Source organism: Podarcis erhardii (genome assembly GCF_964252035.2).
Source record: "Podarcis erhardii genome assembly, chromosome: 1".
Classification (NCBI taxonomy): Eukaryota; Metazoa; Chordata; class Lepidosauria; order Squamata; family Lacertidae; genus Podarcis; species Podarcis erhardii.
Genome location: NC_138497.1, coordinates 75,285,069 through 75,300,491, shown reverse-complemented (window position 1 = coordinate 75,300,491; position 15,423 = coordinate 75,285,069). Strand labels below are relative to the sequence as shown.

The 15,423-nt window shown below is 40.1% G+C and overlaps 1 protein-coding gene across 1 annotated transcript in view; it reads right to left on the bottom strand.

Moving 5' to 3' along the window:
• Nucleotides 1–3,386: 3,386 nt before the first annotated feature.
• Nucleotides 3,387–15,423, bottom strand: part of TRPM5 (transient receptor potential cation channel subfamily M member 5) — a 47,650-nt gene continuing 35,613 nt past the window's right edge. Inside the window, exons 17-26 of the mRNA XM_081840296.1 lie at nt 13,877–14,135; nt 13,372–13,490; nt 13,117–13,249; nt 12,566–12,740; nt 11,345–11,513; nt 9,656–9,834; nt 8,868–9,000; nt 7,436–7,508; nt 6,589–6,679; nt 3,387–4,508 (exon numbers count right to left, since the gene is read on the bottom strand). Of these exons, the coding sequence (XP_081696422.1) occupies nt 4,405–4,508; nt 6,589–6,679; nt 7,436–7,508; nt 8,868–9,000; nt 9,656–9,834; nt 11,345–11,513; nt 12,566–12,740; nt 13,117–13,249; nt 13,372–13,490; nt 13,877–14,135 (1,435 nt within the window). The 3' untranslated portion in view covers nt 3,387–4,404. The remainder of the gene's footprint in view (nt 4,509–6,588; nt 6,680–7,435; nt 7,509–8,867; nt 9,001–9,655; nt 9,835–11,344; nt 11,514–12,565; nt 12,741–13,116; nt 13,250–13,371; nt 13,491–13,876; nt 14,136–15,423) is intronic.

Here is a 15,423-nt window from a genome sequence, read left to right as displayed (position 1 = left end):
GCTTTTTTTGTCCAAAGGTATGTGTTTTAGCAACTGGTGATGCTTGTCAAGACTTGGCAGGTATATTTTCCCCACCCAACCCTACCTTCTCCCTCCAGCAACAGCTCTCTTCCACTCTGTTATCTCTGTCCATTCATCCACAAGCTGCTTCAACCTATTACGCAGCAGTTATTAATCTGTTCTTTGGTGGTTGTAGTGGAATCAAATTGGTTAGGCTCACCTTGGGATGCTGTGACTGAAAAAGAGCTTTTCCTATCTCTCATTGTTTTGGGCCCCTGACAAATTTGCCTCACTCTTGACTGCTGATTCAGACACAGGAGTATCTGATAAGGAGGAGAAAGGTAGCCATTTAAATTGCACAAAACCACATTAAGGCCATCATGCAATCACTTAATGAAAATGTTTGTTTTTTAAAATCACATATATAATTGAACTCTAGCCACTCGGAGAGCCAGTGTCTGGAATGGGGCTTAGAATGTTGGGAGAGCTGGGTTCAAATGCACACCAAACCCAAACATTCCTATTGGGTGACCTTTAACCAGGCATGCAGCCTAACCTACTTCAGAGGGTTATGAGGATAAAAAGGAGTCTCTCATGCTCTGGTAAGGGCAGGATTACAGGTATGCAGCTGCCTCACTGTGCAAAGCTGCATCTACCCCAGCTGGCTAATTAGGTCCATAGACTTAAGGCTCCTCACTACTGGTCTAGGGGGGGATTTTCTTCAAGCATATTTTATTTATTTTTATTTCGTCAAATTCATACACCACTTGATTGTTTAAAAAAACACAAAAAACCTCAAAGCAGTTTACAAAATAAAGCAATAAAATTATGAAAAATTAACAGTAATTTAAAACATTTGAAGAGTTAAAATAACAATAGACCAAAAAAATAAGACTCACATCAACTTTCTTAGCATCTGGATAAGATGATAAATTAAAAGTAGTTGACAAATTAATAGTATTTATAAGCTGAATCTTCCCAACTTAAAAAATGTAATGTGGCAACCATAAACCAGCCAAGTAATATCTTGCAGCGCAACGATGCTGAGATTTCAACATGTCTCTAAGGAAAGGAGCTTCAGAACTTTTATTATTTCAGTCTGCAAGATGGGAGCAATCTGCATAAATGTTTCTCGCCTGTGTTTTATTTTTCTCCCTTATGAGCTACACAAGTGGCTTTGCAGAGCAAGCTAACTGTAATCATGAAGCATTGTCATTTCCAGCATCACCTTACACTTTGGTGCTTAATTTATGACACATCTGCATGCTTTAACATTTTACACATCTGTGTTTTTGAAAAAGCACCAGATCTCATTTTGCTGGATCTCTTGGTCAGCACTTCAGGGGAGTAACCTAGCGCCACCCCCCCAACACATACACACACACACACACACTTAGGTGTGTCCACACCCACCCACCCATCTTATTCTAGTGGCAACTTCCAATGACCTCAGACATGTTTGGGAAATGTAGAATTCTGAAAAAAGTTGGTCTGCTTCAATGCTGACTAGGTGCTTGTGTCCTATTTACATCAATCAACCTGCAGCTGCAACTCAAACCAAGTAGCTGTATTCCATGGAGGCAGACATTTTCTCATCTAACAATATGGCATTGAGCATATGCATGTGACATTTCCAGGATTATATCCTGGACATGTTTTTGGAATAGTCCTTCACATGTAAAGATGTACCCTTTTAGCTGAACATTAATTTTTCTAAACTGTCACAATGGCTAAACTCTGGATTTCTTTATAGAATCATAGAGTTGGAAGAGACCACAAGGGCCATCGAGTCCAACCCCCTGCCAAGCAGGAAACACCATCAGAGCACTCCTGACATATGGTTGTCAAGCCTCTGCTTAAAGACCTCCAAAGAAGGAGACTCCACCACACTCCTTGGCAGCAAATTCCACTGTCGAACAGCTCTTACTGTCAGGAAGTTCTTCCTAATGTTTAGGTGGAATCTTCTTTCTTGTAGTTTGGATCCATTGCTCCGTGTCCGCTTCTCTGGAGCAGCAGAAAACAACCTTTCTCCCTCCTCTATGTGACATCCTTTTATATATTTGAACATGGCTATCATATCACCCTTTAACCTCCTCCAGGCTAAACATGCCCAGCTCCCTTAGCCGTTCCTCATAAGGCATCGTTTCCAGGCCTTTGACCATTTTGGTTGCCCTCCTCTGGACACGTTCCAGTTTGTCAGTGTCCTTCTTGAACTGTGGTGCCCAGAACTGGACACAGTACTCCAGGTGAGGTCTGACCAGAGCAGAATACAGTGGCACTATTACTTCCCTTGATCTAGATGCTATACTCCTATTGATGCAGCCCAGAATTGCATTGGCTTTTTTAGCTGCCGCGTCACACTGTTGGCTCATGTCAAGTTTGTGGTCAACCAAGACTCCTAGATCCTTTTCACATGTACTGCTCTCAAGCCAGGTGTCACCCATCTTGTATTTGTGCCTCTCATTTTTTTTGCCCAAGTGCAATACTTTACATTTCTCCCTGTTAAAATTCATCTTGTTTGTTTTGGCCCAGTTCTCTAATCTGTCAAGGTCGTTTTGAAGTGTGATCCTGTCCTCTGGGGTGTTAGCCACCCCTCCCAGTTTGGTGTCATCTGCAAATTTGATCAGGATGCCCTTGAGTCCATCATCCAAGTCGTTGATAAAGATGTTGAATAAGACCAGGCCCAAGACAGAACCCTGTGGCACCCCACTAGTCACTCTTCTCCAGGATGAAGAGGAACCATTGATGAGCACCCTTTGGGTTCGGTCAGTCAGCCAGTTACAAATCCAGTGAGTGGTAGCATAGTCAAGACCGCATTTTACCAGCTTCTTTACAAGAATATCATGGGGCACCTTGTCAAATGCCTTGCTGAAATCAAGGTAGGCTACATCCACTGCGTTCCCTTCATCTACCAGGGTTGTAATTCTGTCAAAAAACGAGATCAGGTTAGTCTGGCATGACTTATTTTTCAGAAATCCATGCTGACTATTGGTGATCACAGCATTCCTTTCTAGGTGCTCACAGGCTGTTTGCTTAATGATCTGCTCCAGAATCTTCCCTGGTATTGATGTCAGACTGACTGGGCGCTAATTATTTGGGTCCTCTCTTTTCCCCTTTTTGAAAATAGGGACAACATTTGCCCTCCTCCAGTCTGCCGGGACTTCGCCTGTTCTCCAGGAATTCTCAAAGATGAGTGCCAGTGGTTCTGAGATCACATCTGCCAGTTCTTTTAATACTCTTGGATGCAGTTCATCTGGCCCTGGAGACTTGAATACATCTAAACTAGCCAAGTATTCTTGTACTATCTCCTTAGTTATTCTGGGCTGTGTTTCCTCTGCTGAATCATTTGCTCCAAATTCTTCAGGTCGGGCATTGTTTTCTTTTCTTATCTGATGGTCCAGTGAGAGGTAGCTTCTGAGGTCCTATTTATTTACTATTAAGAAGTCCATGCTCTTTCAGAACCATCAGATGTAGGTCCCTTGTGGCCAGACAAATTGCTTTCACCCCCAAAAGGTGAGTTAAGGTGCATTTTCTGCATTGTTCACCGGGCGTGGGAATGAGATAAGGTCATTTTTTCCCCTTTAGCAGGCATAATAGCTGCATCACTATCAGAAATAACAGCAAATGAAGCACTTTCTGATTATTGCATCTCTATGCTGGGAAGACTTACCTGCTTGCAAACAAATGCTAAAGGTAAAATAACAATGCCAGATTATTATGGCAACCTTGCCTGCCCTTGTGACTGCAGTAGGGTTTAAGAGAGCTTGTTCAGTAATAGTGTTTTACTACTGCCAGTAGTAAAGACTGTTGTTGCAGGTTGTAGAACCTTGCTGGGAAGAATCTTCTAAGCAGCTCTTTTTTACAGGCAAACCTGATGATCCATTTTTTTAACGGCAGTTGTGATATGTGGAAGCTTAAAGCTGCAGCTTTACAACCATAGTGCTATTTTCCTCAGTAGTACAGAGATCTGTCAAAGTAGCATGTTGGTTTATTTGCAAATTAATACTCTGCATCATAATTGGATTTTTTAACTAATTTCCCTCAAGAAGGAAAAGGTATGTGCAGAATGTATTTTGTACGTATGCTGATAACTGTTGCTAAGAAGGTTTGGAATGGTCTGGCATGAGTGGTTTATTTGCATGGCATAAATTAGAACAGCAGCACAAGTTTAAATATCGGACTGCTGAGAAGGTGATAGATTATTAGAAGCAATCAGTCAGCATTTATAAGGCTAATAAATTGGATGCAATGCTTCTCCATAGGCTTTTTATATGTTTGGTACGGAAGACAGAGTAGTACTCAGCCATCAAAAGAAAAACCCCTTTAAGTAATTGAAGACCATGATGAATATGTCAAAAAGTCAATCAAAAACACAGCAAAATGTTTGATCTTCTGCAAGTAGCGTTAGTTATCGATGTACATCATGTCATCTTCAAACTGATGGGTGCCTTCTCCAGCTTCATTGCCTTCTGGTGCAGGCGTTTGATTTGTGCCTGTGGTTATGAAACCTGTGGAGGTTTTTGGAGTAAAAACACTGGTTAATATGAGCCGGTATGAGAGTTGTTTTAGGCCAGACAGTTTTACTAAATATCTGCAGAGCTATTTCCTTATAATCACTTTCACCCATGGTATCTGGGTTTTCTTTTAAAAGAAGGGGGGAAATCATTGAGAGGGTTTTCTTACATTTTGTGCCTATTAGAATTCCACCACCAAACATCCATATACTACCGTATCTCTTATTTGTTTCAGTTGGGCAGATTGATTGGGCTGTAGCAGCAAGAAGAGGAAAAAATATTGCAGCACCTTAAAGACTCATCAGATTTATTGTAGCATAGGTTTTCATGGAATAGAGCCTACTGTATCAGATCCATTGAAAGGATTGTCCTAGTTTTGCACACAGACCAAGATGGGGGAAAGTTTGGAGAGAAACAATAATGAAATGCAGAGGTGGAGTAAGGCCTGACATTTTTCTTGTAGTTACAGGTAGGTAGCCGTATTGGTCTGCTGTAGTAGAAACAAAATTAAAAACAAAAAAAATTCCTTCCAGTAGCACCTTAGAGACCAACTAAGTTTGTTATTGGGATGAGCTTTCGTGTTCATGCACACTTCTTCAGATACACTGAAACAGAAGTCACCAGACCCTTATATATAGTGAGAGGGTGGGGAGGGGTATTACTCAGAAGGGTGGTGGGAATGGGTGATTGGCTGATAGGTGTGGTAAACCTGTTGACAACTGTTAACGACTGCTATTGGTCTTACAGGAAAAAGAAAGGGGTGAGATGGCTAAAAATAGCTTTATCATGTATAATGAAATAAGAATCCAATGTCTCTATTCAGAGCAGGTCTCTCCATGGTTTTAAGTTTTGTAATAAGTTGCAATTCAGCCACTTCTCTTTCCAGTCTATGCTAAGTTAACACCTGTAGTTATTTTATGAAGCAAAGGTTTATTTCCAGTTGATGGTGTTAAAATAAGCATAACTAGGAAGATAGCATCTTTGGTTACTGCTGCTGTGACTGGGTCACTTGCATAAATGCAAGCTTTGCCTAGAAATGTCACAGACTTTCCTGGACTCTTGCGTTTCCTGGCCTTTGGCTTCACTGTCTAGAATTATTCTTCCTCTGTAGTGTCTGGTGTGCCAAGTAATGATAAGACCAACAAAGTATTTTCTTTTCAGCAGCCTAACATGGCTTCCCCTCTGGAATTTGTCACTATGAAAGGCACTGGATTTAGCCAGATGAAATAGAAATCCATTAATCTCACAAAGATGCACATTAATCTCATGAAGAGACAGAACAGACATTTTTCTATCCAAGGGCAAACAGTTAGATACAATGACCTAATGCATAAGCAAGGGCTTCCCTGTTAGTTTTGGAACCAGCGTGTGCTTGCATCCCTCAATGCATGTGGAGAGCAGCTGTCAACTTAATGGAGTCCACAAAGCTGAGGGAGCTGAAAAGCAGACTGTATGCTTTGAGTGCTTATCTTCACAACTGAGCATTTTGATCTGTACTGCTCAAACTGATTCCAGGGTGTAAAGTTCCAGTGGAAATATTAAGCATCATGACAGGTTCAAGCACGAATCACTCACACACACACACACACTCTCTCTCTCTCTCTCTCTCTCTCTCACACACACACACACACACACACATATCCCAGGTCTGGAACTTGGAAAGCGCATGATGCAGCAACCTTGCTGAAAGTCTGGGTTTGGTTAGTGCCTGGGCAGGAGACTGCCAAGGAACCCCATGTTCACCACCTTGAGTTCAGTGGAAGAAAAAGTACCTTAAGTAATCTCTGTAATTTTTAACAACAAACACTTTTTGATAAACTGTGTGGGCTGTTTAGGGAAGCTTTTAATGTTTAATAGATTATTGTATTTTAATATTCTGTTGGAAGCCGCCCAGAGTGGCTGAGGAAACCCAGCCAGGTGGGCGGGGTATAAATAATAAATTGTTGTTGTTGTTCAGTATAAATAAATTGTTGTTGTTATTTTCTACTTAGCCTTTTACTGCTGATTTTTCTCTTTAAAAAATGTTTTACTTTTGTTTATTTACTTTCAGAATCATTCTCTGCATCTTACTCACGTGTGTAGTTCATAGGTTGTCTGTTCAAAAAGAAGCTGTTGTTGCTTAAGGTGTCTGCCATTGAGGAAAGGGTAACTGTGCAGTAGGAGATCTACAAAAGAAATGGTTTTGGTATCACCACATCTTCCATTACCATTCAAAATGACACACTGGCGTTGCAATCCTAAAGAGATCTGGCAGATTTGCTTGCGATTTGAATACATTTTTAAAGTACAAATTAATCAGCTAAAGCATAGCTTCACAGTTGCATTTTTAGCTCTGCTGCTGGTGAGCACCTTGCCTCTAATCTACATTCAGCCAATGACTTATGGACCTTAGTCTTAGGTGCCATTTGAATGAATAATATTGAAGGCAACTTGCTGTATCTGCACTTCTAGTTTAGTAGGGATGTGAAGGGCGAGGGAAATCCTTGCTAAGGTTCAGAGTCCAAACTTTAGACCATAGATTGACAATGAAGGCAAGATAAAACTGTACTGAAAAGTTTCCTCACTAAAGTGGGAAAATTAAGAACTCTTGACTGTCTGATGGACAAAAATACCAGTTTGAATGGCAGGGTGCCTGATCTCTATCTGATCAATAAATGTAATCATTATAATTTATGTCATTTAAAGATAGGTTAACAAATTCATATTAGCATATAGGGAGGAATTTCTTGACCAGATATTAGTTAATCAACACATCAATTCTATTTTGTCCAAATAAGCTGAGACATATTATCCTGTCTATACAATGCTGTGTAAGCAGATTTTGGAAAGAATTGTGCAATTAAATCCATGCTAAAAAAAATCTCTAGCTATACCCTGCATGAACAAAAGCATAGCTGAAACACAAGAAAAAGCATTCTTACCTGTGATTCCAAAGATCTAAGCCGTTTCTCTTGGTCTTTCAGACCATTAAAGTACTTTGAAAGATTGTTCACCCTGTTTTGAGGGGGGATGAAAATCAACATGGTGAGCAAAGAGTTAGGCACTAGAGGAGTTTAGATAGACATTTTATTGGATCAAACATGGATTAGACTCCAGTACACGACTGGGACAGTGGCCATTGGGTCTGTTGCAAAGGATTCAGTCGAGTGAAAGTATGTTGAGAGTTAAGTCCTATAATGTAACAGTTAAATTGTGTAACTAGAAAGGGCAGTGGGATTGAATCTACCTTCCCTCCCCCTGGCCCCGAACTGGCTCACACCTGCCTATACTGACTCTGTTTTTCTACCTGCAATTCTTGCTCCCCATTTTTTGAGCAAGTGTGCAAATTGTGGTCATTGGTGTAGGTCCCACACATATACAGGAGTTCATACATTTGAAATTTTCATGCAACCCTTGCTAAATTTTCATGCAACCCTTGCTAAAGTCCTCCATGGGCTTTCATCTGCTCCCATCAGTGATTCTGTGGCAGAATACATCCTCTCTGCTTTACAGAAGGGTCATGAGATTTGGACAGCAAATGGCTTGAATGCATGCTGTGTTCCTCTAGTTCCCATGCAAAATCTGTTTTCTAAGTAATTGTGCCCTGAGTAATTTGGAATGCTTTGGTTACCCACTTAACATAGGGAAGGAACTGCTTATCTTCTGTCTCAGAACCAAACTAGGCACTCACATGATGACTAAATATGCATGGACTGGTTTATAAAGCAGGAATGGTTTGGTTTGTTTGTTTTTAATTTAAATGGAGTGGGGTGGACTTCTAGGGCTGAAATCAATCTCGGGAGAACTTTTTCACACAGTGTAGCTCAGGGAGACAAGAGTGGCTTTCACTTCCTCTAGAGATGGATGAATTTGTCAATTTTGGGTTCTCTCAGTTTCTCATCAGTTCTAAATTTAAGCCCTTATAAAAATTAATCAGCATTTTAATACAGATTTCTCTTAATATACAATGCAATCTTCCCTAATATAATGCTTTTTTGTATGTTCATTTTCAAGAATATCTGTATTTTAGGCACTTTGCCCTAGTATGTGCATCTTTCTACACATTACTTGGCTGGAGAATTTCATTGCAAAATTTGGAGAAGTGCAATTGTTGAAGCGTGATTCTGTTTCAGTTCATGCATTGTTATGGAAAATGAGTATTAAATAGGTTTGCCTTTAACTGAACTGAATCATTTTTTCTCTCCCTTCCCTAAGTTCCTCTTCCCATGCATTGATAGAAAGTAAACTCCACCTATCCAGCTTTATGACCAAATCAATGTTCACATGTTTAATAAACACAGACACAAAAGTCTGGTTTGGCCCTCAGTTAGCATCAAAACAGAGGTTTGGAAGTCTCCATCCATAGATACGCACTTGTCTGACATTTTCTTTAGCCTTTCTTCACTGCTTTCTTTCTTCTTTGTTTCCAGATTTGCCAGGTAGTTTTCTTTTTGTAGCATCTCCCACATTATGATTTTTTGATCCAGACCTCCTGGCAGATCTCTTTCTATAGTAAAAGAAACAAAACAGCACAATGTGATTAAGTATGAGGGTTGGGGAATGCCAACCTGTGTGATAGAGCCTAGTGAATCAGATTTTCCATGCAAAAAAAATTATTGCTGTTCATTTATACTTAGTTCAAGGCTAGAAAATCTTGAATATGTCAGAAAGGTTTGTGTTCACTCCTAGAGTTCCTTCACATGCACACTTGATATGACTGGAGCTGTGAGAGGTAATAGCTCCAATCATCTACAGTATTAAAATGGATCCATGAGACCACTGCAGATAAAAGCATGCCCATTCCCCCATTCTTAAATACTCAAAATCAAACTTCTAGAATGCTAAAAAATATTAAATTATTGAAGACAGAGCTGTAGTTTCTAACGCTGAGTGCTATCTTCTTCAGTAATCTGTATCCTTTAAAAAATATTAGTAACTCGTCATTAATTATTTAGAAAGAACATTTAATTGCTATTGCACAAAATTGATTTTTTTGAAAGCAGCTTTAGTCAGAAGTGAGCAGAACTACTGGATCAGTTCACATTGCTTAAAAGGTAATGTTTTTTAATGGAGGCAGTTCACATATTCGTTTGAGAATCATCCTGCATGTGTGGACCCTCGGATTGTGTTGAACATCTTACCATTACCTCTCTACAGCTTACCCAGATGCTCCTTTTTGTGCTCTGTCTTTTTAAAGATCCGTCTAAGAAACAGCTTAATGTGGTCAATAATGATGAAGGGAGGGGCAAACGCAGGTCGGCCATGGTATTCCACAATCAAGTTGTAACGCTGAAATTTCCAGAAGATGTCTGCATTTCCCTGAACAACCTGAAAAGTGTAACTTGAACAGGGAGGGGGGAGAATCACATCAATAAAGTCTCATGTTTATTTCTTTAAGCCATTTACATACCGCTTAACCACCAAAGTTTCTAACGATGCACATGAAGGTGACAAAAATATATGGTAGGATAAAATCAAGCAAAATTAGTCCAAGACAGAAAACTTTCCCTATGATACCCTGCTGATGCTGGAATAGAAAGCTTTTTGGCAAGAATGTGAAGCTCAGCAAGGAGGTGCCTGGTCTAATCTCAGCCAGGAAAGAGTTCCACAGAATTGCTTCCAAAATACTGAATTCACAGCTTCTGGTGTATACAAGCAGTCCATCTGAGCCATGGTGGAACATTAACAGAGACTCTTCCAAAGATCCCAGTAACTGGGCAGGGATATAAGGAGGAGTCGGAAGCAACATAGAACTGTCTCCCAATGTTGCATGAATCAGCTCTTAAAAATAATAATAATTCCACAACCATTATTTAGGGCCTTTTAAAATAGTGTCTTTCCAAATGCGTTGCGTACCTACATTTACAGTTGGAAACAACTCATTTAAAGCACCTGTAGATTACTTTAGCCTGTATTTAATGCTTCTGTTTTTGGTTGGCTGTCACTCAGCTTTACAATAGGCAAGCCTTTGACTTTTATTCCACCATGTACACACATGGGGAGGTGCAAAATGTGTGCAGTCTTATTAAGACTATAAAATGTGCCAATTTAAAATATTTAAGGTTTGGATTGGATCCAGACTTGCCCTTTCATATATGGAAGGTTTTCTTCCCTTCTTGGGAGGGGCCAAGAAGCTGTGGGGGCTCCCTGCTGGGTTTCCGCACTCCATTCCCCAGAGCCACCTCCCAGAGCAGGTTTTCAGGGAGGGGAAACGGTGGACCATAGAAGAAATGTGGAATTGATGAAAAGGTCCTTCTTCAGCAGGAAAGTCCCATAGGTGTTCTACCCATAGGTTGCCTGAACCCATTGTCTTCAGATGTATTAAAATCTTGTCAAATCTTTATAGAATAATAGTGTTGATGTTTATCCATACTGGGCCCTGATGTATTAGACCCTTTATATGCACGTAGCAAAGAGAAAGCTTCCCCTCTCCCACCTGTTCTAAATAATTTGTGTATATTTAATTGAATTCTGCAGTAGAAATGAAGATATTGCTTTCTTTGTCATGTTCTGGCTATAGTTGGAAAAAGCAATTACGTTTTCCAGCCCATTCTGAAGTAAATCAGCTGAAACCCATTTTAAATGGCTTGTGAATCACACTGACTGTATTAACAATTCTCCTGCTGAGAAAGTTGGGCGCCTCTAAGTTCCAGTGAAATCAATGGCAATTAAGCACATCATTTAATATGCCCATGGGGCTCTGGTGTTTTTCTGGATTGCACTCGTTATGTGGAAAAGGAAGACAGTCATCAATGACTGTCCATGTCTATGCTGTTATTGTTCGTGCATTTAATCAGCGATTGTTGTATGCGCTTCCCTCTTTTTATAACAGGCAGGAAAAAAATACTTGCCTGAACATGGCAATCAGGAGATTCATAAGCAGTACATTTGTAACCAGCAGGAAAATGACTAAGAGGACTATGACAAGCCAGTTGGCATAGGCATTTGGGCACGACGATGCATTATCTGTCAGGTTTGCCATTGGGCTCGGTGTGCAGTTTTCAAAGTTCATGCGAGATGCTGTAGTGGATTGAAAACAAAGCAATTGTCACTTTGGGAAGCTACCCTGTTAATTGCTGAGGCTCTTCTCTTTCTGCTGTTCAGATAAGCAGAATTTTGTTTTGTTTTGTTTTTTGCAATTTCACACATGAGGTGTGCTTGATTTTGCATTGTTGCATAATTAGGATACTGGATTATCTTAACGATTAGCAGAACAAGCATTACACATATAGTTGACACAAACACAGACACACACACACAGTGACAGAAATGGCATATCTATATAACGCAAATCTCTATTATTTTTACTATTATTAATTATTCGCCCTTCACCCTAAAGTCCCAGGGTGGGTTACAACATTAAAACACAATATTAAAACAGTTTAAAGCAAAAGGAGAGGGGAGTTCACGACATGTGGCAGCATTAGGTTTGAGAACAAAATTTGCTTAAAATAGCCTGGCCTGCTCCTTGGCCTTGAACATCAGTGTAATGTGCAGAAATCAGAAGGCGAAACTTTTCAGACTAGAGGTAAACATTTCCACCCGCCGATGTGCACTCACAAAGGCAAATCTACAGTACTGCTCAGCTTTAGTGGGAACATTATTATCATTAATATTTATTAAATCTTGCCCATGGGAACCCAAAGCAACTTACAAGCAAGCAAACAAACAAAAATCCACATTAAAACCAAGGAAGAAAAGAAATATATTAAAAACATCCCACCCACTACTAAAAGGCCACAGGTAGTTAAAGGACAAAGGTCTGGTTATAGAGAAAAGTTTTTGCCCGGTACTTAAAGATACATAATGATGGCACTAGGTGAGCCTCCCTGGGGAGAGCATTCCACAAATGAGGAGCCAGTACAGAAAAGGCCCATTCTTGTGTTGCCACCCTCCAGATTTATTGTGGAGGGGAGCACACAAAGAAGAGCCTCAGATGGTGATCTCGGGAACATTTGTGGAGCAAGAGTACAGCAGTGCTTGGGGGCCATGCTAATTGTAGAAATGATGCCATGGTTTCATGCAAGTCTAAAACAACAGCAACAATAGGTATTTTAATTCCTTAACCTTACAGTCTATTTCATCCAGCGGAATCTGTCCAAATATGTGAAGATAGGGGCGGTAGAGCACCCTTCTGAAGATCCATTCTGCTCGACTGTCATCAGGATGGAGCAAGGCTTGTGTGGTCACGCCATAGGCAATGAGCCATACACTCAGGAAAAAAAGGAAGAAGAAAACATCCTTCATCTGTAAAAGGAATACATAGTCTGAAACCAAGACATAGATTAGGAATATACAAAGGAGATAATTAAGGGACTGGGATTGTCTTCTTGACAGGACTTCTCATTTCTTTACGGAACCAAGGCCCAGGCCTGTAGGAGAATGTGCAGAGTGCCTTTCACATTTCACTGTGTAATCACAAGTCCACGCACACACTCATGGTTGCTTGACCACTTACATTCCACTCAGGTAAAGACTACATGCCCTACATGCAGATTTCACTATACCCTCCAACATTTCTCCGATGAAAATAGTGCTATCCAGAAGGCCTGGGTTTGTTCCTTTGTTTTAGGAAATACTGTACATCATTGGTTTTCATGTCCATGTGAAATCTTGTACTTACCATTCTCTCCACAATGATGATCTTTGGGCCCAGTTGCTTATGGATGGCAAAAATATGAATCAGTCTGAGAGTGAACACCATAAAATCAATAGCAAGAACTGTGCGGCCATCTTGAAAGGTTGAATTAAACATTCTGGGGTTAAAAGAGAAAATATAAGTCGACTCCCTTACATCTATTTCATTAACTTTGCTTATGGAACACTGTATATCATACATACATGGTACCACACATATGAAGCTCTCAAAACCACAAACCTGCAGGTAACTCCAACAATGAAGAAAAAGATGGCCACCATATCACACTTGTTCCAATTATCTTCTACATACAACTTGATTTTTTTCATTAAATTCATATCTTCATCAGTGAAAAAGCTCTGTAAGTTAACAGCATTTATCATTTAGTATAATGTTACACACTTCCACGTCCCATCATTAACAGCATTCCAAAAGTAATTTGAATTAGAAATGTCAACAAGAATGTTGTGTTGAGTGAAATTACCTTTACTTCATGGCGCTATAGATCTTAATAGCTAACAGTGCATCTTTAATGGGCACCAATGGCTGGTGGGGACTTAGCTATAGCACAAGCTGCCTGCTTGAGCAAACGGTAGAGGGAAATAATTTGACTGATAGAACGTGGCCAGTAAAGGAGGAAGAAGATTTTGGTCGTGCACAAATGTGTCTATTGCACGTGTGAATTCCCAGCCTCAACCTGTAAGATCTAGCAGGGTAGCTGAGAGCCATAATGTAGGTTACCCACCTGTCGGATTTCTTCCAGGACCAACGTAAAAACCCAAAAGTAAAGTACAATCTCCTGGATGGATGGGCCCTTTGGTGGGGGTGGTTTAAAATCCACTAAGAGGACATAGGCAAATAGAAGGAGGAAGGCAAAGTACATGATAACATTCCCCATAAATACTGTGACAGGAGCAGTCCAGAATTTTTTCCATCGTGTAAACACAAATGTTGCACATGCTATATTTTCAGAAGCAATTTGGGTTTCTAATTGGGCGTCTCCCCTGAAAAAAAGAAAGAAAGAAAATACTGTTTTGTTTGCATTTCTGAGCAGTGGTCTGTAAAGCAATTTTATAGCTTGATTGTCAAATTCACAGGCTAAGGCAGCAGTCCTATGCTCAATTACCTGGGAGTAAGCACCATAGAATTCAACTGAACTTACTTCCGAATAGATATGTATACAATTGAACTGTGATTGTCTTCAGTTTCCAGTCCAAGGAGATCCTGAAAATTCTCTTTCCCCAAACTATTCAATAAACATTAAGGGTGGTAGTCAACTGAGTTTTACTTAGCGTAGACCCTTTGAAATTAATGAGCATGCCTAAGGGCCATTAATTTCAATGGGCCTTCTTTCAGTAAAACTTAGCTCACTACCACCCTTAGTTACTAGAGTGTAGCTATTGAGACAATGTGCTGCTATTGTGTTTTGTTATTTAAACTTCTACAGCTCCAAACTCCAATAGAGGAAATTAATATGTAATGTTTATTTATTCTCTGTCTCATCAAAGCAAGAATAATATTCAATACAACTTTGGAAAGACAAGTTAATGAAATCCTGGCTTTGTTGAAATTAACTCTGCATCTCCCATTGACTCCAGTGATAGACTAAACTATCCCCCCCCCCCCCGAGACTCATACAGAAACAACTTTATATTATTTCAGGGACAAGTTAATGTGATCCACCCATCAAGTACAATACACAGCATCACAATGGCTCCACTTCCGTGGGAATAATCTGTCAACTAAATGATTACAAGTTGATTTTGCATATCTGTGGAAAGTGGTTTTCTATAATCTGCACTAAACTGCCCGTCAGTTATCATACTGCAGAGCATAACTATTCTTTATCTCTAGCATTTTTAACCCTGCTCCAACTGAAGATGGTATCTGTAGCGTGGTTTGTAGTTCAATAAAAAAGGAGACTCTGCACTCAGGCTTACAGGCTTGTAATCTGAGGACCAGATCTTAAAGTCAGCCCAGCTAGGATGGATTTTTTAATTTTAAGATCCTCAAGACAATTTCTCAATCTTGGTTGAGGGCTGCAAGTGCACAGCTGCTGCTAGAGTATTGATAAATATCATTATAATGTTCACACTATTATAATGTAGGGCCAAGTACTGTGCATGGTCATCCCATCCCCGTCTGCTCTTGCTCCCCCCCCCTTTTAAAGTCACATTCTCTGTACTCACCAGAGAGGAGACAAGGATTTCTTCACTTGATGCACATTACCAGATTTGTTTCCTCATACCAGCACCCACCGCCCCGCTTCAACTCCTATTCAATTAAGCTTTC